The sequence below is a fragment of the Vigna umbellata genome, chromosome 8 (assembly GCF_029865625.1).
Source record: "Vigna umbellata cultivar VRB3 chromosome 8, Vumbellata_1.0, whole genome shotgun sequence".
NCBI lineage: Eukaryota > Viridiplantae > Streptophyta > Magnoliopsida > Fabales > Fabaceae > Vigna > Vigna umbellata.
Window position 1 is genome coordinate 37,857,096 of NC_142172.1, and position 23,749 is coordinate 37,880,844.

At 32.0% G+C, this 23,749-nt stretch overlaps 2 protein-coding genes across 4 annotated transcripts; both read left to right on the forward strand.

The window, feature by feature from the left end:
- Positions 1-1,870: 1,870 nt before the first annotated feature.
- LOC124828406 (exocyst complex component EXO70A1-like) lies at positions 1,871-9,949 on the forward strand. Of its 2 annotated transcripts, none has more exons than XM_088096036.1 (13): positions 1,871-2,276; positions 2,490-2,585; positions 3,912-4,117; positions 4,619-4,876; positions 6,371-6,509; positions 6,595-6,807; positions 7,248-7,453; positions 7,889-8,086; positions 8,190-8,289; positions 8,621-8,739; positions 8,830-8,976; positions 9,488-9,621; positions 9,698-9,949. In XM_088096036.1, exons 1-12 carry the CDS (start codon positions 2,109-2,111, stop codon positions 9,603-9,605), a joined length of 1,968 nt encoding a protein of 655 aa, XP_087952162.1. In that variant the 5' UTR covers positions 1,871-2,108; the 3' UTR covers positions 9,606-9,621; positions 9,698-9,949. The 2 variants fall into 2 exon arrangements, with proteins under 2 accessions (XP_087952162.1, XP_047157650.1); XM_047301694.2 differs by having other exon boundaries at positions 1,872-2,276; positions 9,701-9,949.
- Positions 9,950-10,940: 991 nt separating this feature from the next.
- LOC124828405 (Nuclear transport factor 2 (NTF2) family protein) lies at positions 10,941-16,525 on the forward strand. Of its 2 annotated transcripts, none has more exons than XM_047301692.2 (7): positions 10,941-11,084; positions 11,162-11,243; positions 11,350-11,433; positions 11,521-11,560; positions 12,347-12,415; positions 12,544-12,653; positions 16,196-16,525. In XM_047301692.2, exons 1-7 carry the CDS (start codon positions 10,973-10,975, stop codon positions 16,329-16,331), a joined length of 633 nt encoding a protein of 210 aa, XP_047157648.1. In that variant the 5' UTR covers positions 10,941-10,972; the 3' UTR covers positions 16,332-16,525. The 2 variants fall into 2 exon arrangements, with proteins under 2 accessions (XP_047157648.1, XP_047157649.1); XM_047301693.2 differs by having other exon boundaries at positions 11,162-11,207.
- The last annotated feature ends 7,224 nt before the right edge of the window (positions 16,526-23,749 follow it).

Consider the following 23,749-nt stretch of genomic DNA (forward strand, 5'->3'; position numbering starts at 1 on the left):
TATTCGTGTAGATGATAAAACGAAATGCCATACTATTTTAATATTGGTTCACTAAAATTAGAACGAGAGAGTAGGTTAAATATCCCATCTGTCTCGATAAAGTGTGAATCAATCATACCCATCAAACTATTTTTATTTGTTTTTAATTTTATATTTTTAAAATTATATATATAGTAAAATTACACTATAAATATTTTTAAAATTTTAATTGATTAATTAATTCTTTAGAATAAGTTAAAATAATATCATTTTATTATAGTAAAGTATCCCACTAAAACAATAAAACGTGAAAGACGAGTTATTTTAAATAATTCTAAAATCTCAATAAAAATATTTTCTTATACTCTCATGTCAATAACAATTAAATTGTGCGAGTGATAAAAAATTTCTTACTATCTTAAGATGAGATTTTTCATTCAAGTAAAAGTAACAATTAAATTGTGATAATAATAGCAATTTACTTACTATTAAGATGACATCTACCATTAAAGTAAAAACCCACAAAAAATTAATATAAAATCTTAAAATTACCCTTCACATTAAAGATGTTCTAATTGTTTAACTTATTCTTTTTACAAAGGCCCAAAGCATTTGAAATTGTTATGTAATAATTCATTCCAGTTTTATAAAACGTGTGATTTGAATTGTATTTATTGCACTTATCTAACAAGTATTGTGAAAATGGGTTCTAACCGGAGCTAACTCGGTACACCACGGGTTTAAGTCGGGTTGAGTTGAAAAAAAATATAATTTTTTTATATGGGTTAGTTTTCAACCGGACTCACTTAGAACTCGGTTCACCTCGGTTAAATCCGTGGTGAGCCGGGTTAGCTCACTAACTCACCTAATTTAATTTAATTATTTATTATTTTATGTTTCAATATTATTAGTTAACATTTTTTTATTACAAGAGATAAAAAAAGATGTTTGAAGAAAAAAAAATATTATAGATTTATCTATTCAAGACTCTAATATTATATATGGATAAGTGATACAAAAATTATTAATATTAAAAATTTATTTGTTCGTTTTTTGTGCCTGTTTTTTGATTACCCTTGTATTCAATCCGTTTAACTCACCAAACTAGTGATGAGTCGGATCAGATTCAAATTTTTTTACCTCGCTAATAAATAAACTGGATTGAATTAATTCACTGAATGAGCAATTCGTGATGGACTGGATTAAGTCGAGCCGGTTAGCTAACAATTCAATTTAATAATAATCAACTTGAAACATGTCAGCGGGTAATTCGGAAGAAAATTATATGCATAAATCCACTACAATAATTGTTTTTTACAATTTATAATCGAACCACATTTAATCTCGTATAATCATATTGTACAATACAAAGTATTTTTTATTTACAATCTTGGATTTTATTTATAATTAATATAAAGTTTGTTTGTCAGTACATGAACTTCGTACAAAGTCATCCTTAAATTCTTGAATCTCATATTCAACCTTGACGAGTATGGCTAAATTTAGTTCAGTTTTAAAAGATTTGAATTGAATTTGATTTTTTAATAAAATTTGAAAGTTCTTAAAAATAATCTTCTATCGTCACCTATTAGAAATGTTCAATGTATATCTTTTGGGTTACTTTGTAATTTTTAGTTTACACAAGTTACATATTATATATATATATTATTATTATTATCTTAGAATGATAATCTAAATACATATTCTACAACAACCAAGTAATAAATGGAAGCCTTTTTCAAACTATTTTTTATTCTAAATAAGATGGAAAATTCTTTTGAAAATAGGAATAAAAATTGAGATATTCTGTTAAAGAGCTGAATGTTCAAACAACCAAGTCCCAACGTACGAAACTTACAAATACAGCAAAATTGGTTGTTTTATTTTAATGGTTAGTTGATTTTTCATGGAAAAATAATCCGAGAGAACAGTGAAAAGACCAGAAAAGTGCCACCAAACACCAGTACAGGCAAATGTGGGACCATCCTTTAACATCGTCTTCGCAGCTTCTTCAACTGATTGAAATACTCTACCAACAATAGTCTCTGATTTCTTCTTCAACTTTCTCTCGGTTATGGTTTTCTGAGACTGAACTTAAACAAGAAGAAGGGGGAAGAAGGAAGAAGGAGATGAAGATGGGAATTGCAGTGGCAGGTGTTGATGTGTTGAGTGAAAAAGCGGCGATGATGAGAGAGTCTCTGCAGAAGAGTCAAACCATCGCGGACAACGTCGTCACCATTCTAGGCTCCTTCGACCACCGTCTCTCGGCACTTGAAACTGCCATGCGTCCAACTCAGGTACCCTTTTTCATGTTCTCCATTAAATGGGGGAGATTTTGGGAACGGTTTGCTTTGTTTGACTTCAAAATGGGGTTTTGGTAAATGGTTTTTGATTGGGCAGACTTTTTTTTGACATGAGTGCAATGGGGGTTCGTTTTGGGGGGTTCTTTATTTTTCAAAATGGGATCTGGAGGGTGGTTGAAAGTTGGATCTTTTCATCTGGGTTTGCAGATTAGAACTCATTCCATTAGGAAGGCTCATGAGAATATTGATAGGACTTTGAAGGCTGCGGAGGTTATATTGGCTCACTTTGATCAATATCGTCAGGTTGGTTTTCTGGTGCTATTTGATTCAACCTCTGTGATATGTTTTTCGTAATGTAGTCTTTTTTAATTAAGTTACTCTATTGAATTGATGAATTGGAATCACAAAATCAAATTCTCTGTCATCTAGCTGAAGGCATGCTTGTATGTTGCCTGTGTTGCTTCGGTCAATTGTAAGGTCTGACCTTTGTCTCATTTGGTCAACTTAACTGATTTTTGCATTATGAAGTTATTGTAAATGTTGTTTTTATTGACTTGAAAAAAAACTTATGATTGAGTGCCCAGAAAACAGTTGGAAGACTGGAAAATAAAGAAAGGAGTTCACATGACCTCTGTCCATGTTACAGAACATTTATGATGGGGTAACTGCTTGTGTAAGAACTCCAATTTAGATGTGCTTTAGTACACACAAAAATTTATCCCTAGTTGCCTGTTTTTTTAGCAGATGTAGATTTGATTGAGGAACTAGGGTATAAGTTAACTTTAAACTAGATTTGTGAGACAAACTTTGGAATCAAAGGATCTTCTCTTAAGTAGAGTAACATAGAGCGTACACATTGCAATTTTATCAAGAGACAGGAGGAAATATGACTTGGATCATATGTGTAAAATAATAAGTTCTACGTAAATAAAAATAAAATACATAAAAGTTGTTGTTATATCAACTGAAAAGTTCAATTGGAGGAAGACCTGTCAGAGATGCCAAGAGGACGCAAGACATATGTCACCACAACTTCAACAATGATAATGTCCGCAATAGGGGACACATATGGAATCACATATTTGAGAAATTCCTGCATGCGATTGTTGCAATAGTGGCTATTTAACTTCACTGCACCTTGCTATATATATTGTGGTGCTTAATGTTGGGCTTTAAATGGACAATAGGAGAAAAGGTGCGAGTAATATAAATGAGAATGTCAAGATAGATGTATGGCCGCCACACAAGGAAGCACATGATACAAAATGTGTGTACTCTGAAAATTTGGTCTTTAACTGAGCTGAATGACTTCATGTGATCTATGTAGCTGACCTTATATAATAGAATAAGACTTTTATTGTTGTAGTTGTTGCTTTCTTTTCTCCTCCAAGTCATGTCTTCATTTCCTATCTTTATTTATAGTTGTGAAGGGCTACACTATACTTTATTTTAAGCTGAACCTTAATACTTTAGCAAGCTTGGAAGAGGATGGGTAGAACAAATTTCACATCCTCAAACTTAAAACTTTATTTACAGGATGCAACTTCTGGACTTTTCTCCTCCTGTTTTTTAGAAGATGTGTGGTATGCTATTTACATTTTTTTATGGTGACATTGATCTATTGTACAGGCTGAGGCAAAAATACTTAAAGGGCCACATGAAGACTTGGAAAACTATCTTCAAGCAATTGAAAACTTGAGAAGCAATATTCAGTTTTTTGGCAGTAAGAAGGGTTTTAAGAGCACTGATGGCATTGTTGTTCATGCTAATAATTTGTTAGCTAAGGCTATTTCAAAGCTAGAAGATGAGTTTAGGCAGTTATTATTATCTTACAGGTATTTATGTTTGTGCTTAACGTTCATCTTTTGCCAGGTTTGGTGTAAAAATTATTTGCCTACATGTACTTAATAATCATTGATGGTTTTGGAAGACTGTCAAGAGAATGATGTTTCATTAGATAAACCAATCTTTAATGATAAACAAGAACACTTACCTGTTTAATAGTTGCTTCCTCCAACTATTTGCTGCTAATATAAAAAATTACTAGATGTTTCTCATTTTTTTTTGCTTTGTTTGCATACAACGTTGAATAAAACCGAAGTCCACATTTTGAAGTGTGTTGATGCTGTAGGTGGTTGGTAATTGTTAGTTACATGATGGTTTTTATTATTAAAATATCATCAAATTATTTAATAGTATGATTTTTCTCATAGACGGCCATTTTTTCCTTGAGTCATCTGTGGCAATTTGCTTATGAAGTTTGATTATTTAATAAATGTGTGATTCTTTTCTTCACCTGCTTTGAGAAAATTTTACTTATATTTGTGTTATTATAGCAAACCTGTGGAACCTGAGCGTCTCTTTGACTGCCTTCCAAACTCAATGCGACCTTCATCAGGATCACCTCACCATGAGGGTGGTCCCAGTGGCAAGATACCTTCTAATCACCATTCTGAGTCTCACAACAATAATGCCGATGCTGTTGTATATACCCCTCCTGCTCTTATACCACCAAGATTTTTGCCACTGCTACACGATTTAGCTCAGCAAATGGTTGAAGCTGGTCACCAACAACAGTTACTCAAAATATACAGGTAGTGATCTCTGTTTACTTGTTTATGACTTACAGAAGGAAAAGTTGGAATTGCCTTGTTATAGAGCTCTATATTTGAAAAGTTGTAATGAGCATGAAAGCTAAAATTTCACCATTTAATATTAAAAGTATAGGGTGGAAACTATTAGCGAATGTCTTGTGAATTAGGGAAGTGTCTTGGCCTTGTAGAGAATTCAATTGTTCATAGGCCTACCAGTGTTTTAGATTTTGGGAGAGTTGTCTTGTAGATGTTAATGGGGGAGCCATTGGTTTGAGCCACACAGTTGATTACCCTATTCTTTAGTATACACTGATGTTGGCCAGATGCAATTTGTTTAGTAACATTTTATATGTCTCCATCTTCTTCCTTCTGTAACTCTCTTTTCAATCCTTTTACTCTCGAGAACTTGAATTTTTCTATAGTATTGAACCGGTACTATCTGTACCTTGATACAAAATTCAGCCACATTAGAGGACAATAAAGGGAAAGAAAATGTGAAACAAGATTAAATCCAGCACATTTGAGAATTGTAGAAGGTTAAATATCCTTACTCTGTGGTCTTCTTAGGTTTCTAGCTTGTAACTTGATGGATCAATAATTAGAGCTTGTTATTCAAGAATTCTCTATATCTTTATCATTTTCAGCATTCTGTTGTCATTGTTCTGGTGAGTTTACTGGCAACCATTACTAATAATCTCTGGGATTCTCTGTTTTTAAAACTTAACCTTGGTTGGTTTGTTTTACCCATCATTTGACTGTCAGGGGTTCTAAAGTAAATTTTCTAGGCATGTTTTTTTTTTTCTTTTCTTTTCTAGTGGTGCTGGTATGTCTCGGACACATGGGCTGTCCTTTATTTCTAGCTCTAGTTTTGTAGGATTCTTTTTAGGAAGAAGGATATGGAAGTTATCTCAACATAAAACAGAACTTTTATCTAAGAAAAGCCCTGTGCATGGGTATCCCAACATGTATTTGCATATGCTACTATGCTTATATCTTAAGAAATGCTTGATAACATGAGGGCCTCAATCTGTTAGTAATAGATTACCGCTATTAATTTGAGGTTGTTTGTTATTGGATTGATCCATTATCCATTTATTAATCTATGTGGGGCACTGTGGGTGAGGTCTTCTTGACACTGTCACTGATCCCTGGAAAAAATGACGACTTATCTTATGCTTGGATTCTAGAATCTTGTACAGACTAGAAATTACAGTCACGTGGCAGTAAGGACATCATTCCTAGGTCCTGAGCAGGTTGTTAGATTGCTACCTCTAACCTGTTCTAACCCAGTCTAATTCATGCTGGGAGCACGGGAGGCTTGAAAATAAATTGAACTGCGAAACATAATTTTGTGGGCTTTATGGCGTTGGCTAAGCAGCATGATTTTTACACCTCTACGTGTAGTTCATAAATGTACTTATCATACTCAATTCCAACACTGATTAATATTGCTACTACAACTTAGTTATGGTTGTCATCATCATTATTATGTAGGGATGCCCGTTCTAATGTGTTGGAAGAGAGCCTTCAAAAACTTGGAGTTGAAAAACTCAACAAAGATGATGTTCAAAAGCTGCAATGGGAGATCTTGGAAGCTAAAATTGGAAACTGGATTCATTTCATGCGTATAGCAGTAAGATGATAGTAGGATTGATGGTATTTTTCTTCTCTTCATTATTTTTTTAGGTTCTTTCAAAAATGTAATTATACATGAACAGGTGAAATTGTTGTTTGCTGGTGAGAGGAAAGTTTGCGATCAGATATTTGAAGGCTTTGATTCACTCAGTGAACAGTGCTTTGCTGAGGTGACGAAAAACAGTGTTTCTATGCTACTCAGTTTTGGAGAAGCAATTGCCAAAAGCAAGAGATCCCCAGAAAAGTTATTTGTACTTCTGGACATGTATGAAATAATGCAAGAGCTTCATTCTGAGGTATGACTTTTGGCATGCAAAATCATGAATCTTGTTACTATCTCTTTGGCGTATTGGTTTCATAAAACTTATGAGATCAACTTTGTAATGATTTATTTTATATTCACTGCTTTTAGCATGAACGAGAAAAAAACTGTAGTAAATATAAAAAAAGTCTCAGACAGCTGCTCCAGCCCATGTCTAGAATCTGATTTATGTCAATTAAAGTATTTTAATTCTCTCCTTAGTGTGGGTCCATGTTAGTGTCATCTGCCACAGTTTTTTATTTTCAACCTCTAACTGATAAAAGATTAGGTTAATCGCTACCGTAGATATGATACATTTCAGCATTTATCATGCAGAGTAGGTTTGGGCATTGTTTTGTACATAAAATTAGTATTAGGTAAATTGTAGTGGTGTTATAATCTTGTGATAAACTATTTTACCTGACAAATTTGCAGATTGAAACTCTTTTTAAAGGCGAAGCTTGCTTTGGAATAAGAGAAGCTGCAACTAGTTTGACAAAACGTCTTGCACAAACAGCCCAAGAAACCTTCGGAGATTTTGAAGAGGCAGTTGAGAAAGATGCTACCAAGACTGCTGTAACAGATGGAACTGTCCATCCTCTGACAAGCTATGTTATTAACTATGTGAAGTTTTTATTTGAGTAAGTTCGGCTATGTTGTTTTCTGAAGTTTTTATTTGAGTAAGTTCGTCAATGTCAATTTTTTAAAACCTTATCTATTTATTTTTGTATATATTAAGGCTTTATAATTTAAGAAATTTAAAGTGATATATCCAAACAAGACATTTAAAATGAAAGAAATTTAAATCAAAACAATTAAAAGAATTTAAGCATTTCAAATTTTCTAAAATTTGAAAATTCTCCATCCTGGGACAAGCTCAGGGAACTTAGCAATCTCATGCTTCTATTTCAACTTTTTATATTTAAGAGAAATTATTTCTTAAAATTCAGTTTTCCTGTCGTATTTAAGGAAGGTGATGCTTAAGCTTGTCCTGTGCTCCAATGTGTGGGATTTTGTGTACATTTCTTCAGGATCTTCACATATTTGATCTGATCAGAGTTCTTTAAACGTTGCAGCTACCAATCCACCTTGAAGCAACTTTTTCAGGAATTTGAAGGGGGTAATGATTCTTCACAGCTAGCATCTGTAACAGTGCGAATAATGCAAGCTTTGCAAACTAATTTAGATGGGAAATCAAAGCAGTATAAAGACCTTGGATTGACACATCTTTTTCTCATGAACAATATTCATTACATTGTCAGATCGGTTCGAAGGCATGTCTTCTACATGATCTGGTTATTAATTTCACTGAATCATATTTGTATTATATTCTGATGGTTCAAAGTTGTTTTTTCTCCTGATCCTCTTCTATTTTAGATCTGAAGCCAAGGATTTACTGGGAGATGATTGGGTACAACGACACAGGAGAATTGTGCAGCAGCACGCTAATCAATACAAGAGAAATGCCTGGGCAAAGGTGTTGTTCTAGTGCCTTGCTGACTGTTAAATGCATCGTGGCTTTCTTAGTGCATGTTTGGTTAAGTGTTGATAAAACTGATTTTGAAGTGACTTGATTCGTGTTTGAATGCTTTTATTATAAAGGCAAATTAGTAATAAAATTCAGTGTAATGTCCGAGAACTATGGTATATCTTCTTTTTCAATCAATTTTCTATGCAAGTAATGTCTTCTTCGTACTGTAGAATTATTTGCAATCATTTGGCTAAAGCCTCGTATGCCATCTACTTGATTTGTGATTATTTCTGCAGGCACTGTGCCTTCCCTAAATTACAATTCTTTTCCTTGGCAGATTCTTCAGTGCCTTTCTATTCAGGGCCTTACCTCCTCAGGTGGTGGAAGTGGTACTGCTGGTGGTGATGGTGCAACTGGAAGCAGCAGCGGTGCTTCAAGAGCAATTGTTAAAGACCGGTAGCTTTTCGGTTGCTTATTGTGGACCTTCTTTTGGGAGAGTAATTTCTTTACTACTTTTGACATGTCTATGTATAATACTGTGGTCAGGTTTAAGGCATTCAATGTTATGTTTGAGGAACTTCATCAGAAGCAATCTCAATGGACAGTTCCGGACACTGAGTTGCGAGAGTCTCTCAGGCTTGCAGTTGCTGAAGTCTTGTTGCCTGCCTATAGATCCTTTGTCAAACGATTTGGGTTTGTTCTCCTTCAGATTCACTTCAAACGTTATTCTGTCATTTCTATTTATGTAGGGAATTAGTATTCATGGAGGTCAAAGTTGGCTTTGTCCCCTTGAGACAAAAATGCATGAATAATGAAAGAAAAAAATATTATAATAATTTGAGATTAAAGGTATTTTTCCTATCCTTAAAACATGGGGTAAATTGTTCTTTATTCTCTTCTATGCTTTATGCAAATCAACTTGGTTTTCCAGTGTCAACAGTTCCAGTGTTTTGTATTGTAATCTTTGTGCACTGAAAGTGTTTAGGATGTAACTTTTTGGTAGGTAAACTGAAATTTATCCTGAATATATCTCAGTTGTTATATGTGAATCCTCCAGTTTTCCCTCAACTTCCTCACAGTTTTATCCAGTTACTGATAACTATTTAACCATTCATCTTTGATATCTTTGCATTTGATGGCTTATGGCTTTTGTAAGAGCATTCATTTTGCAATTATGCATGATTGGGAACATTTTGTACTACAGGCCACTAGTGGAGAGTGGAAAGAATCCACAGAAGTACATCAAATACACTGCAGAAGATTTAGACCGCATGTTGGGTGAATTTTTTGAAGGAAAAAACATGAATGAAACTAAACGATAAAATAATTGCTAATAAGGTAGATGTTGTTTAATTTATCATGATGGTATTTACTATTATATGCATTGTTTCTTTTCTCACTTGTTATAACTCAGCAGGTTGCATTTGTTGGCCGAAAAGGAATTTGCCATTTTCGTGTTTTGGATATTGCAACGAGTGTGATAAGATGGTGATTTTTCTGCTTCCGTACATTCTCTGTATAGGTTCATTTGATTTGTTGCATGAGGTGTTAGTCTTCAAAGCAAATATGTTTGATTATAGAATCTTGGTTTACTTGAGCATTGATTTGTATCTTTTGGGTGTACAAGTGATTGTGATTATATGAATGGAAATTTTTGCAGTTTTCATTTTGGGACTTCTTGTGATACTCTTCCATCAATTTTGAAAGATGATTTTGTACTTCTTGTTACTTACATTATATGAATGAACTTTTGGCAGTCTTCATTTTTAAACGTTTCACTTTTAGTTTTATTCGTTTAAATACGTTAAAACATGCCACATTAGCAAAAAATGAAAGACAACTATAAATTATGTTAATTGTCAGAGTAACTAAAATTAAAGAAAATTGTAAGGGTTACAAATTAAAGAAGCAATACGACTTGAAAAGAACTTACAATCAAATTATTGCGGCCAGAATTTATAATTTTAATTTAAAGTAAATATAAAATAAAAAATTTAAATGACAAGAGCAATCATCCAGCAATATAATTTATCACTTAATTATAATTTTTTGTTGACCCAAACACTTTATGTATTAATCCAAGTTTTAGGACTTTTTTAATAACTCATCTCACCCATATCACCAATCAAAATTACATGAAAAAAATTAAAATTTATGCATTTTTTTAACATGTGACGAAGCTATAGCTTGACTACAGAAAGACCTGTTTTTTTCTTTTATTATTAAAAATATTATAATTAAATTTCTAATAAAGTTTTTTAAGTAAAAAAAAAAAACTCATTCTTCTTCCTTTTAACCATAAAACCTAATAGGTTTGATATTAGGGAAAATAAACTCCACCTATAAAAGAAATTTATCAAAACTTAATCTAGTTTGACCGGTTTAAACTATATATCGTATAATAATAATAATATTATTAATAATAATAGAAAGAGATTTTTAGTTTTATATTCCTGCATAATTGATGATAACTAAGGATTCTAAGTAAAGTCGATCCAAAAAAAAAAAACTAGTTAAATGGATATATTATTATTTCATGTTTCTTTTTGTTATTTAATATTTTTGTTACGTAAATGGATGAATTTTTATCTATATTGATGAATTAATTAATTTGTATCATTATATTATTAATTTTAATAATGCAATTAGACTTGATTTAAGACGTATATAAGGAGTGTGAGAGGGAAGCATGGCCACGTTGATGGCTACAGTGCCACGAATGGTATATAGCGCGCATCAGCGCTTCGTCAACAATCGGGTTTCCCTTCCGAGAAATTTTGCAATGGCTACTGACTCTGCTGGTAATATCATACAATAACCATCCTTGAATGCTTTGTAAGCTATCGATTCATTTCGCTTTGTTTTCTTGAATTTGAAGGCAGGGAGAGGGCTTTCAAAGAGACTTTCGATTACGATGCAACCAAGTACGCCGATGGCTTAATGCCTCACATTCTGCATCTGTACTGTAACCTTTTTCACTGCTTCCATCTCTGCTCTATCTGTTTTCCCAGCCAGTCTTCTCTTCGTATTCATTCATTTTAATTTGAAGCCGTGTTTTCATTTCAGATATGGATCATGCGCAACGCGTCACGACTTTGACATCTATGCTGCTAATGCCTCCTTCGAAGATCCGCTTATGTGTGCTCGCGGGTGAGCATGCGTGTTTTGTTATTATGTCTTTCGTTTTTACCTCAGATACTCACTACACGCTGAATTTTTAATTCACACTTACTGCAGGGTGAAACAGATCAAATCAGCATTCTATTCTCTTCCCAAGGTTTTCATTACTTCCTTTTTTCTTATATTGCTTTGGATGTTCTAAACAGAGTCCTCATCTTTCCGAATGAATAATTGCCTCAAAATATTTGTGTGTTACAGAACATCAGGCTAAATTTCTCGCTAAGTACTTATCGGAAAAGATAGATGAATTAAAATCAACTTATGCATTTTATTTTTTGTAGAAGCTCTGTCATTTAATTTTTCTGAAAGCTAGGAGGATAAGTTGATTTTCACTTATAAGCAAAAATTTAGTTCTCGTGATAGTTGTCAAAAGATATACAAACTTCTGTTCAAGATATAACAGTTTCTGTATAGTTGGTTGTATGAATGTGCCACTTACCAGTAATAAATTAGACTCCATTCAAGCTTCTATTTGATACATTTTGTACTGACTGAAAGGATGATACAAAGAGAGTATTATGTGTAAATTAAATTGTTGAACAATGAAATACTTCCTGCTTGCAATTTGTTGTGACCCTGTTATCTCTCTGTTGACATTGTATCACCAAGATATGAGTAATATTGATAAGCCTTGGGCTTTTATCATGTTATTGTCTTCAAGCACGTGATAGAAGTAATTTAACAGTAGGAAATGTCTTTCCTTTTTGTTCCTTAGAGTGGAAGAAGTTTTTTTTTTTAATATTAGAAGCAATTAGCTATTCCTATAATGACTTGTTTAATGGTAATATTTGATCAAATTTATCTTGTTTCAGGTATTTCTCTTTTCTTTTTCTGTTTAATGTTGAGCTAATTTCCAAATTCTTTTTGTCTGCATATACCCCAGTTATTTAAGGAGTCAAAGATTGTGGAATACAGTGTCAAAGAATATATGGTCTCACCAGGAAATGGAGAGGTTAGTAAATCTGGTGTCATTTAATTTATGTAGTGTATGTTGTACTTCAATTTATTGTTTTGTTTAAAAGTTCAAGTGCGTTCTTGATTTCTTACTGGATGATCCAAAATGATGGATGTTGCTTACAGATATTAATTGACAATAAACAATACTATAACTTCTTGGGGAGGAATATAAACATGGTATCGCTAATCAAATTGTATCTCGAAGAGGGTAAAATCGTTCGCCATGAGGACTGGTATGTATTAATCTACTGAGCACACTGTTTTCTGATTTCCTTAAAAAAAAACTCAATATGACATTTAAGGATTATATAGGACTCCTTACTTTTAATTTAATAGTACCAGAAATATTTGCAACTTATCCTATAGTGTCTAAGTCATATTTTTGTCACTGAATAGAACATATGGAGTGAATGTTGAATAGAACATTCACTAGTAATTTAATCTTGCGCATCTATTTAGTTAGTCATAACAAAACATTCATGCCATGCTACCACTATGTGCTCGTATGTGTATACTTGCATCTGCAATTCTGCATGTGCATGAAGAGAGGGAGCATGTTTTTTCATACAAACTGATAAATGGTGGTTTCAAGTAACTGTAGAAATGATTATATTTTAGTGCTTGTCCCAAAGATATAAACCAATCGTGGTCCCTGACGAAGTAAACATTTTTAGGTCAGGTTATTCTTCAATATCTTTTTGGGTTAAGGTTCTTAATAGTATACTTCGATATTTAACATGAAGACGATGAGTTTAGAGCTGAGTAATTGAGTGCAGTTAAAATTTAGAAGAGAATTAGTTCCTCTGACTTAGAAGGCATGATTAAAAATGTCTGATAGGGCTGAACACAGAAAAATTTACAGAAGACTAAAATTCTTTATCACTTTCTTTTTATAACCAGGGGCTATACTGAAGACTGAAATTAGTTTGATTTAAAAATCAAATCGACTCAAAACCTAACGCACTTCATTTGAACATATTTTTTATTATTTGATTGAAATTATTAAATTTCGCAAGGATTCTCATTTAACGGATCCTTACGTAAAATTGTAACTTTTAATAAATTTTTAAATAATAAATAGAAAGCAAGAGTATATTGATAGCAAACTCTAATGGTTATTATATATGCATACTTTTACAGTTTAATTTTATAATTATAAGGATGGAAAAGTAATTTAATCCTCTCTTATCCTTGTGAATCAAACAAAATAAATTGTTGTCTTTTCTTAACTCCATCAAAATCCATGTTTTCCTTAATTTTTCCGTCAAACGTAATGTATAATTGAAATTTCTTCCTTCCTTGCCTTTCTTCTCTTCTCTACTAAATTTTTTTCTTTTCCCTCCCGATAATCAAATATGATGTCTAATAAAAAAAATTATTTTATTTCTCAATTTTTTTGCATTAATTATTTTTACTAGCATAATATGTTTTTTTGAATGAAAAAAATTAATGAATAAAAATAAAAAAAAAATATATGAGAATTGAAACCAAGTCCATGCACAAAAGATATATAGCAAATTTCTTTTCAAAAAGAACCTAAACAACTGTAAATATAGAAACTTTATATTTATTATGAAAAAAAAATCAAGAGCAATCTTAGATGACATATATAGTATCATAAAATTTATAATGAATTTTATTTTCTAATCCTATGGAAACTAACTTATTTTTAGAATGATTTTCCTTCCTAGAAGTAATAGAGTACTTAAACTCCGTTATTTTACATATATTCAAACATTTTTTTTAATTTTTTTTTAAGAGACCAAAGAACAATTGGGTAAAGTCTTGCGTAACTATAAAATCACTTTCTAGCCAAACATATCTAAACAAGTCTCAAAATGCCCAATAGAAAGAATAACTCTCGTAATTTTAACATATAAAGAATTATACACGAAAAAATGTAGAGAAACTACCAATGCTAACACAAGTTGCAAGACTAAGACTACTTGTATACGAGAAGAATTTCATCTTAATCCAACCAATGTCCAAGAATTGTAAAAGGACTACTTGTATACGAGAAGAACTTCTCCTTAGTGGTTATATCAAAATATTTTTTAATTAAAAAATTATGCATAACATTTTTCATATATTTCATAAAAGAATTATCCATCAATTTTATATATCCTCAACTAGAGTGCACGACAATTTACAATGAAATATTTTGCTGAAATTTATTATAATTTATCATTCTCCAAATCATTCAAATAATAAAAATTACAATAATTACTTAGATAAGTTTCAATAAAGTATTCTACAATTTAATAAAAATAATTAAATGAGTCATAGAAAATCACTGCAAATTCACATAAATATCTCGCAGTTAGGACCAAATATATTTTGACATTTAAAGAAAAGATAATAAATGAACTAGTTTTTATCCTAGAAAACATATGCACCATAAATTCAGCCCTCTATATATACCTATCAACTAGAAGTCCATTAAATAGAAATTTACATAAAACACGTGTTTTTGAGGGAGAAATAAAAGCATATTAGATTAGTCTCACCTAACCCTTTGGAGCAGTAGCAAAATAGAAAAAAAAATCTACCTAGTATCTTTAATTACTTTATAGTTTTAGTCAATATACAACCATTGTTGTAATTTAATAACATAATTCCTCTCATATGATGGGAAAAGATGATTAGCAACAAGTCTTCAAGATAAGTTGTATAATCACAGTTTTCTCTCCTCGCATTAATTAATAAATTAATTAAGAAAAAAATCATTACGGAGAAGAGTGAGATGAGAGTGTCACTAATCATAGTACTTATGTAAATAGTTTACCATAGTCAAAAAGAGTTTTATGTACAGGGAAGGTAGGATTTATTAGTTAAATTAATGTTTAAGGTTTTTTCAAGTTTGAAAACTTAGCCCGTATTTTATATTTTAGTTTATCTATTATTTACTTTTTCCATATATTATCTATACGTCTATAACTATATATAAAGAGGATACACCTTTTTTTTTGTTTTTTTTTTTCAATTTTTCTCTAATAATTACTATTTTTTAAATTTAAATAATAATTTATAAAAAAAATATTTTTCAATTTTATTATTTTAGTAACTATTTTTTTGAATTCAAATAATTATTCATTATGAAGTAATTATTTATTCTTTTATCAACCACTCTTTTAAATTTAAACAATTGCTCATAATAAAAATATTATTTACACAATATTATTTATAATATTTTTTATTTCAATGACTAAAATTTATTTTATTTATAGTTATATTTATAACTATATACATCTTTAATTATTACTTTTAAAATTTAAATAATTTATAGTTATTTAAAAATGCACACGCATTGTAAATACCTTTGCTATACAGGGAAAAAAGCATTTCAACTAAGTAAGCTTTTACATAGTCGTGATCAATTGAAATTCGGTGTTTAGACACTTGAGCCAGAGCAAATTGGTTATTAGAACTTGCAAAGGACGGGCAAATTTGCAAAAGGGCTTTGCTTGTTTTTCAGGAGTGCAAGATCTTTTTGTATCTATTATTTGGTTCATTTTAACTTCCTGGCTTCACAAATGCACCCAGTTTCCTGGGATGGAAATTATTTCAATAAACTATAAATTATACATCATTTTGGGCAGTAGAAACTAGTCAATATATTGTTTTTTCTATACCTACGAAAACTAACTGAAGGCTCGGGTAAATATATATTTCTATGTTCCAAAAACAAAAATGTAAATATATTTCTTCAATGTTTTAGTGTAAGCAATAATAACTAAACCTATGTGACTAAATTTTATGTTTACACACCTAATAGGTGGGACAGAAAACCAATTACGAATAGAGAAACGGCGAAGGTGCCATTTCTAGGTCGAATAGCAGAAATGACTCGCAGAGGGTCAATGCTTGCAACGCATGTGCTTATGAGGTTTGGGAAGGACCCAAGTGTGTGAATAACAAAAATCCTTGCAAAATACTACAAACTTTATCATATGGGCCTGTATATGCGACTTCATGTTCGTACCTCACGATATTTGTAAAACATATATATGTATTATCATGTTTATTTGTTGTGGCCCGTATTCGCAATTACTGCACCCCTAATGTATTATTTTGCTGATAAAAGAATGTTTATTTCTTGTGGCTATGATGAATACTAGAATATAATTTGATGAAACATAATTTGTCGAAGTGGTGACATCGATCCAAGATAAATATCTATTTATCTCCTATTTGTATTAATAACTCGAATAAGCATATTAATGTATGTGCAGTGTGTTTTTCTGTTTGGGGTAAAATATTTTTATCATATGACGTGGTACTGTACTTTTAGGTAAAATATACTTAATGCTCCATATTACACATTTTCTTGAACTTATTATACTTATACATGCTAAAACTGAAATGTTAAATTACATGTAGCTTGGTACATTTAGCATGATGAGAAATAAGAAATAAATATGATGAAAGAGAAAGGAAAATGGACTTCTTGTTACATGCTGTGTTTTCCCAAAGCCCTTACCTGAAGCCCAAAATAAGGAAGGACCTCAAAAACTTTGTAAGCAGTGTTTCTTGCAATCTTTTAACTTTTCTGTAGCCATCCTCGTTAACTTGAACGGCAACCTCCCTTTTTGACTGGTCATCTTAGCCTTTAGAACAAAGGTCATTCCTACAAAACATTCCTCCCACTAATGACCTTATGGATCCATCTTTGTTTGTCCCCAGCTAGTTGAAGGATCCAAGGTCACTGCACAGATGATGCTGTGAATGTGTCTGAGAGAAATGTCCACAATTATACACTGATTATTGGGAGTTCAAGATCCGAGAAATCCCTTACTTTCATGCAAACATTCACTTGTAATAATAGAAAGAAGAGAGAACTAAAAAGAGGGTGGCCTTCTAAGCATAAAGGGAACACAGCCATTCAAACTTTATTGTTTTCCCTCTTTCTTTCCTAAAGACTGCAAAAGCTCAAGGTGTGGAAACTTTGTCTCCATGCCAATCTCATATGCCACTATCTCTACCTTGCCTCAATAGTATAAAAAGTTTTTTAATTTAGATCCTACTAAGTCAGAAATCTCACTTTACGAGAGAACTCAAACAAATTTACATGGCTTCTAGAGAACAGTTTCATTCTACCAAAAACTTCTGATAATATTGGATTATACTCTGAAAACAGAAAATTCAATAAAAGATATTTGGTATATGTTCAATATTCATGAAATGGCTGCAACAGACTGATAATAATATAAATATGAAACATTCACTGATTTTCTCGTTCTAACTATATTTTCTTTAATGAATAATACTTAAATTGAAAATTTTACTTAAAATGTTTAAATCCAATTTCATTCGCAACTAGTAATGTTGGTGTCCACTGGTCGCTTCTATCCATTGTCAATTATTTGAACTCTTGGTACATATATTATCATTTTATTTAACTTTATTTTATCGTCATAAACTTCCAACCTATGATCATTGCACAACGCATCCCAACGGCCAAAAGGTTCTTTAGATACCAAGATATTGCACCAGTCGTTTTGGATACTTTAAATCTTACAAATATGATCTATAAATCATTACAAGGGAAGAAAAAGTAAAGATAAAGAGAATTTGAAAAGCATGACCCCACTAATTGTATTCTTTTTAGGGGTCATTAATGCTTTAAAGCATTCAAAATGTTCATACTTTTCAAAGGCAGTGCAACTTTTGTTCTTTGCTTTGAATATTGCAGTTCTTTGTCACCCCAAACGACCCATAACACCCCAAACTTTTGTTAAAAAATCATTACTGATAAGATTTTAAAAATAAATATCATAAAATTTAATAAATTTATTATAAAGATAATTTATGGTTGAACCACGTTATAATTTCTTTTACACATAACCTATATTCTCTTGAAGATATTAATTTTTTTTCGAAACATAATAGATGTTTGGAAAACAAAGTCCTAAACAAAAGAAAATAAAGCTAATGCGGTTTAACATAAGTGATTGAGGATTATAAACTCTTTTCTTTTTCGTAGGTGTGGGGTTTTAATCTAAACACTTTCACTTGAGTATGGACTCAAATCTTAGGACATCATTTTTCCTACTTAGACAATCCCTTTTAAGAAGATTCTCGAATGTTTAAGGATTAGTTAAATAGCTGCAGCAGGATGAAATTAGGTTTTCTACACTAATTATATGGATGAATTTTTTGTTACAAAAGTTTCTACATGCCATTTCACACTTTGCCTTATAGTATGCAGGAGTTATTTTGTTCTATCAATTTATCATTCAACAAAAGAATAAAAAATGATAAAAAAATTTAGAGTGAAAACTTGTGTTAAAGATTCATGTAGAGTAGAAATAAAATAAAGTTTTAGTATATAAGTGAATATAAATCACACCTTATAAATCAATTTTATAAGATAGATTGAGTTAGACTTAAAATTTACATATATTATTGTAGTCTCAAAGTCATCTTTAATATATAAAAAATATAAATGAATATAAATCATAATTTATAAATCAATTTTATAAGATTGAATTAGTTTTAAAGTTTACATCTTATTATAGTAACAAAATCATATATATGAAATACATCTTAAAAAGATTTATCATTTACTAAGCCTATATTAAATTGTCACGCCCCAATAATTTCTCCGCTGAGTCACCACTATGCTCCCATTAATGCACCGTGACACGCACACCCTTCCATTAAAACGCACTCACACTCACACTGCATGCATGCTGACAAGTGTCACTTTGGAACGTTCTAAAACATTAGTGGGATCCAAGTGGCAGCCGGCGAGTGGACGTTCGTCCTGCCTGGGAAGAGAAAAGAAAATTGATTTCTGGAAAACTCTTCCCCTTCTCTGCACACTTCATCTTCTTCCTCAAACTCTCTGACCTCTCAAATTCTCTACCTTCTCTCTAGAACCTCCATTCTTCTCTCTACCATAACTCACGTTCTCCTTCTCCGATCCAATTTCAGAAACCGAAGAGGAGATCCAGACGTCCTGAGCTTTCCATCAAACCGAACTATTTCCAGTTCTGGTAAGTTCACTTGGACGTTCGTTTCTGGAATCTCTGCAAACTTTGACCCAACTGCATGCATGGGCATGAACTCAGTTCTTTCGTCTTCTTTTTGTAACTTTTAGTGGAAGAGTTTAAGAGGAACGTTGAGGATAGAAAGTCACCTTGGTCAAGTAGAAACCACTCATCTTAGAACGCGCACTACAATCCGGGTAAGGGAACTTATTAAATTTAATTCGTATGTTTGTCTTATACTGTATGAACATTATGTGTGTCGCATGAAGTATGAACGGTGTTATGTGATTGTTGGTATATAATCATAAGTATGAGGTGTATATTGGTCGAGTATGCATGATCGAACGTTGCTGTACTGAATGAATATGATATGTGTTGGTTGAAATGTATGATATGGGTGATACGTGTGAATATGAAATATACATGCTTAGAAGTGAGTAAATGTAAATGAAACTTGAATACCAACTTCCCTATGATAACGTATGTCCGACATTAAACGGTTCTCGACCGTTTGGTGTTCTAGTAAACTTCTTTGAATTGGAATACTTTCATTTGTGAAGGATTCTGGTCGAGCATGAGCTATGTAGGTCTTTTACTTAGAGCTCATAATGAGCAGTGTCGATCTTACACATAGTAATCTATTGGGTAGTGCTCCGTCTTACACCAAGCGCTCTTACTCTTTTCGTGAAAAATCTTGGTAATACAGATCATCAATCTGTGTCGACCGACAGTGTCGAACCCCCTTGTAATACAGATTATTCATCTGTGTCGACCAACAGTGTCGAACCCCCTTGTAATACAGATTATTCATCTGTGTCGACCAACAGTGTCGAATCCCCTTGTAATACAGATTTTTCATCTGTGTCGACCAACAATGTCGAACCTCCTTGTAATACAGATCATCCATCTGTGTCGACCGACAGTGTCGAGCACCCTTTGTAATTCAGATCATTCATCTGTGTCGACCGACAGTGTCGAGCACCCCTTGTAATGCAGATTATTCATCTGTGTCGACCGACAGTGTCGAGCAACCTTGATAATACAGATCATTCATCTGTGTCGATCGACAGTGTCGAGCAACCTTCTTAATACAGGTCGTCCATTTGGGTCGACCGACAGTGTCGAGCATCTGTGTTAATACAGATCGTCCATCTATCTGGTAGTCGGTCCTATTCTGTTTTGGAACGAGGTAAATTCTTCGGTCTCGTTCCTCATGGTTGTCCTCGTTATAAAGAGGGCTGAACGTTGTGATTTTATGTATTTGGACTGAAAGACAAAAATGAAAATAAAAGTGAAAGATTATGAATGATGAACATTATATGAGATGAAATAAATGATGGTTGGTTTTGAACGAGCGTTCCAGGGAGGAACGACTCTTGAATGGAAATTGAGATTTTGTAAAGTATGAATGTGGTAAGCTTAGCTGGCGGGTCATCCTGATATTCCGTGAGTGCTCGGTCTCAAGTAGAGAGGAGTATGTCATGTGTGGGAATGGCAGGAGGTCTTAGTCCATAACTGTAACTTGGACAGAACGGACTAACCTCAGGTGGCAGCTGACGAGTATTCCAGCTCTTCCACCTGGGTGCACGAACGTCGTAGCTACACAGAATTCATACAAGTCCGGACGGTCGGTCTAGTATCAGGATTTTGATTGAGTTAATGGTTGAATGAAATGTACGTGTTGTGACTTATTTGATTGTGTATTTGATATGTATGAACAGTATGTTTGATTTGAATTAAATTCAATAAGCTTACCCTTGCATTTTCCATTTGTGTTGTCTGTATATGTATATCCGTCATGTCCTTGCGATGATCATCCGTGTGGATGTGAGCAGATGGAGAGGCTTCTCTGGAGCAAGCGCTTGAAGAAGAAGTTATTGCTGAAGATAACTTAGTAGAAGTTGAAGTGAAGGCCGAACAGTAAAGGCGTTCGGTTATTTTAGTAGTATAGTTAGAATGTCGAGCGGCTGTGAGCGAGCGCTCTTTTGTTGATTGTAAATATTTGGACGTTCGGTCATTTTTGTAAACCGTTCGTCCTCATACATTTTGTAAACGCTCGTTAATTAATACATGAAAGGCCGTTCGGCCATTTATGAATTTCTGATTCTCTTATATTTAAAACTGTTTTGCCTTATTGATTAATGTGATTATTCTAAATATATAGTTGATGACTGTATAATTTTGGGATGTTACATAAATCATTATTATTACTTAGTCTATTATTTAAAATGTATATGTTTCCATGTAAAAAAATATATATTATAGATTTCTCATATGAACTAAAGTAAATACAAACATTATTTTATATATGTTATAAAATTAAGTTAAGTTTAAAGTTTATACTAATACATATTAAAATAATTTGACTCCTCCTTCACTAACTTCACAAATCATAAAAAAATTTGTACAACCTATATGAACTAATCTGCATCCCTTGTATTAGCCAATAATTAAGACTTAACTGAGTAATTATAATTAAGATTTAACTGAGTAATTATAAACAGAACCAATTAGCATCCTATTCGTTTTGCATTCCAAAAATTTCTCAGTTGAAGCACGTTCTTGATTATTTGTATAATATTTTATGAAATATCAGCAGCAGCAGTCTATTATGGACTGTTTCTTCATAAAATAACACCTTATACACATTCTCAATTTTCTCTTGTTTGATCCTATAAAGATTTAGTCTACAAAAGTCTCTTTTTCCTGTCAGATTGCGTATAATTATTCATGGGGATTGGTTCAATCCTCTGTCCCTCTTCAACAAAGCAACCTAAATTAATATATATTATTGATAGAAGAACATTACTGTCACAAGTAGAAAATCTCGAAAGACTTTATTTAATATTTAAATTTATTAGTACTCCTACCCAACATCAAGTCAGATATGGACAGATTAAGAAGTATGAACATGATTTATTGGTATTAAAAAACAATAATCATAATTAAGCACTACTTTTTGACAAAAAAGGAACTTGTGTTATATCACACCCCATCTTGTTCTAATGGGTACGGTGCTCAAGAACTTGGTTTGCCTCCCTTTACTTTTACATAAAGTAATACATAGTAAGATAGTGGATAACATGCGTATCAATGTTGAAAATGGTATATTAGACTTCAACTCAACAAAATAATAATAAAAAAATATTTGTAGTGGATAGAGTTTTCATTCTGTTCAAATTTTAATTAATATTTAGTTATGAGAGTTTGTAAGTACAAATCCCTATATGCATGGATATATAAGTTTGAGGGTAATGTTTGTTTTTTTCTACTTCTTGAATTTCACAAATTAATACTCTAATAATACCTTTAAAGACTATTCCTATTGCCGACCTCGTAGCCAACAATTGCCTTTTTCCTCAGCAGAAAATTCTCATAACAGATTCTTTTGAATATTTTCAGCTGGAAAATATAACACCAACCATAAAACCCTTTTTACTTATGTTATTTTGAATTTTTTTATGTTTGATAAAAGCTTAACATTAGACTTAAATTTACATCGAACCCTACCTTGATGTAAATTTATGCTAGTTTCTTAGGAGGATCGAAATAAAAAGTTATGTATCAAATGAAAAAAAATTACAATAAAATAAATACTTTCTTAATTTTACAGTTTTGTATGTTTTTATAAAACAAAAGATTTTGATTAAGTTAAAGAAAAATTAGTCAAAAGAAAAATCAAACTTATGACAAATATTAGACCATTCCATAATAAGATTGAATTGTACAAATTCAAGAACATTGAAAAACAAAAGTTTATCATTCACTTAACTTCTAACCTATACATTCTAACTTATACAACTCAATCTTATCCTGAGTGTCTCAACTTCTGTCTTAAATTTGATTTCACTAATCACTAACTCTTCCCCAACTTAATAAAAAAGCATTCACTTGATATAAAAAAACTGAAACACGTTCAAAAAATCCATTTCATATAGTTTTTTTATTGATAAAAAGATGAATTGGATGAGAATAAATGTTTGATTTTGATAAACATGGAATATAAGAAAAAAGATATTCATGTAAAATCATGACTGAGTTATAAAATAAAACAGTCGTGATCATAAACAAAAATAAAAACTTTAATAAAAAAACATAAATGACGAAACCCATAAGACAAAAATACTTCCCATGAGATACTCATTACTAAAGACAAGGAGTTCACTAGTAAAAAAAGGAGTTACGAAGGCGCCATATATGCCTCGGTTATGTTAAAACCGAAGCGTAAAAAATTATACGCATCTGTTATACTGTTACCCGTGGTGGAAGGGTGATACTGTCTCGGTTCACACAAGAACCGAAGTCTATACTTTTGCTTCGTGCACTGCAAACAGCTT

Bases quoted from the DNA above. Each gene is read 5' to 3' on its own strand.
- LOC124828406 (XM_088096036.1), top strand. From the start codon at position 2,109: ATGAAGATGGGAATTGCAGTGGCAGGTGTTGATGTGTTGAGTGAAAAA. The intron at 2,277-2,489 runs GTACCCTTTTTC...CTGGGTTTGCAG, and splicing joins CTGCCATGCGTCCAACTCAG to ATTAGAACTCATTCCATTAG. The intron at 4,118-4,618 runs GTATTTATGTTT...GTGTTATTATAG, and splicing joins CAGTTATTATTATCTTACAG to CAAACCTGTGGAACCTGAGC.
- LOC124828405 (XM_047301692.2), top strand. From the start codon at position 10,973: ATGGCCACGTTGATGGCTACAGTGCCACGAATGGTATATAGCGCGCAT. The intron at 11,244-11,349 runs GTACTGTAACCT...TTTTCATTTCAG, and splicing joins ATGCCTCACATTCTGCATCT to ATATGGATCATGCGCAACGC. The intron at 12,654-16,195 runs GTATGTATTAAT...CACACCTAATAG, and splicing joins ATCGTTCGCCATGAGGACTG to GTGGGACAGAAAACCAATTA.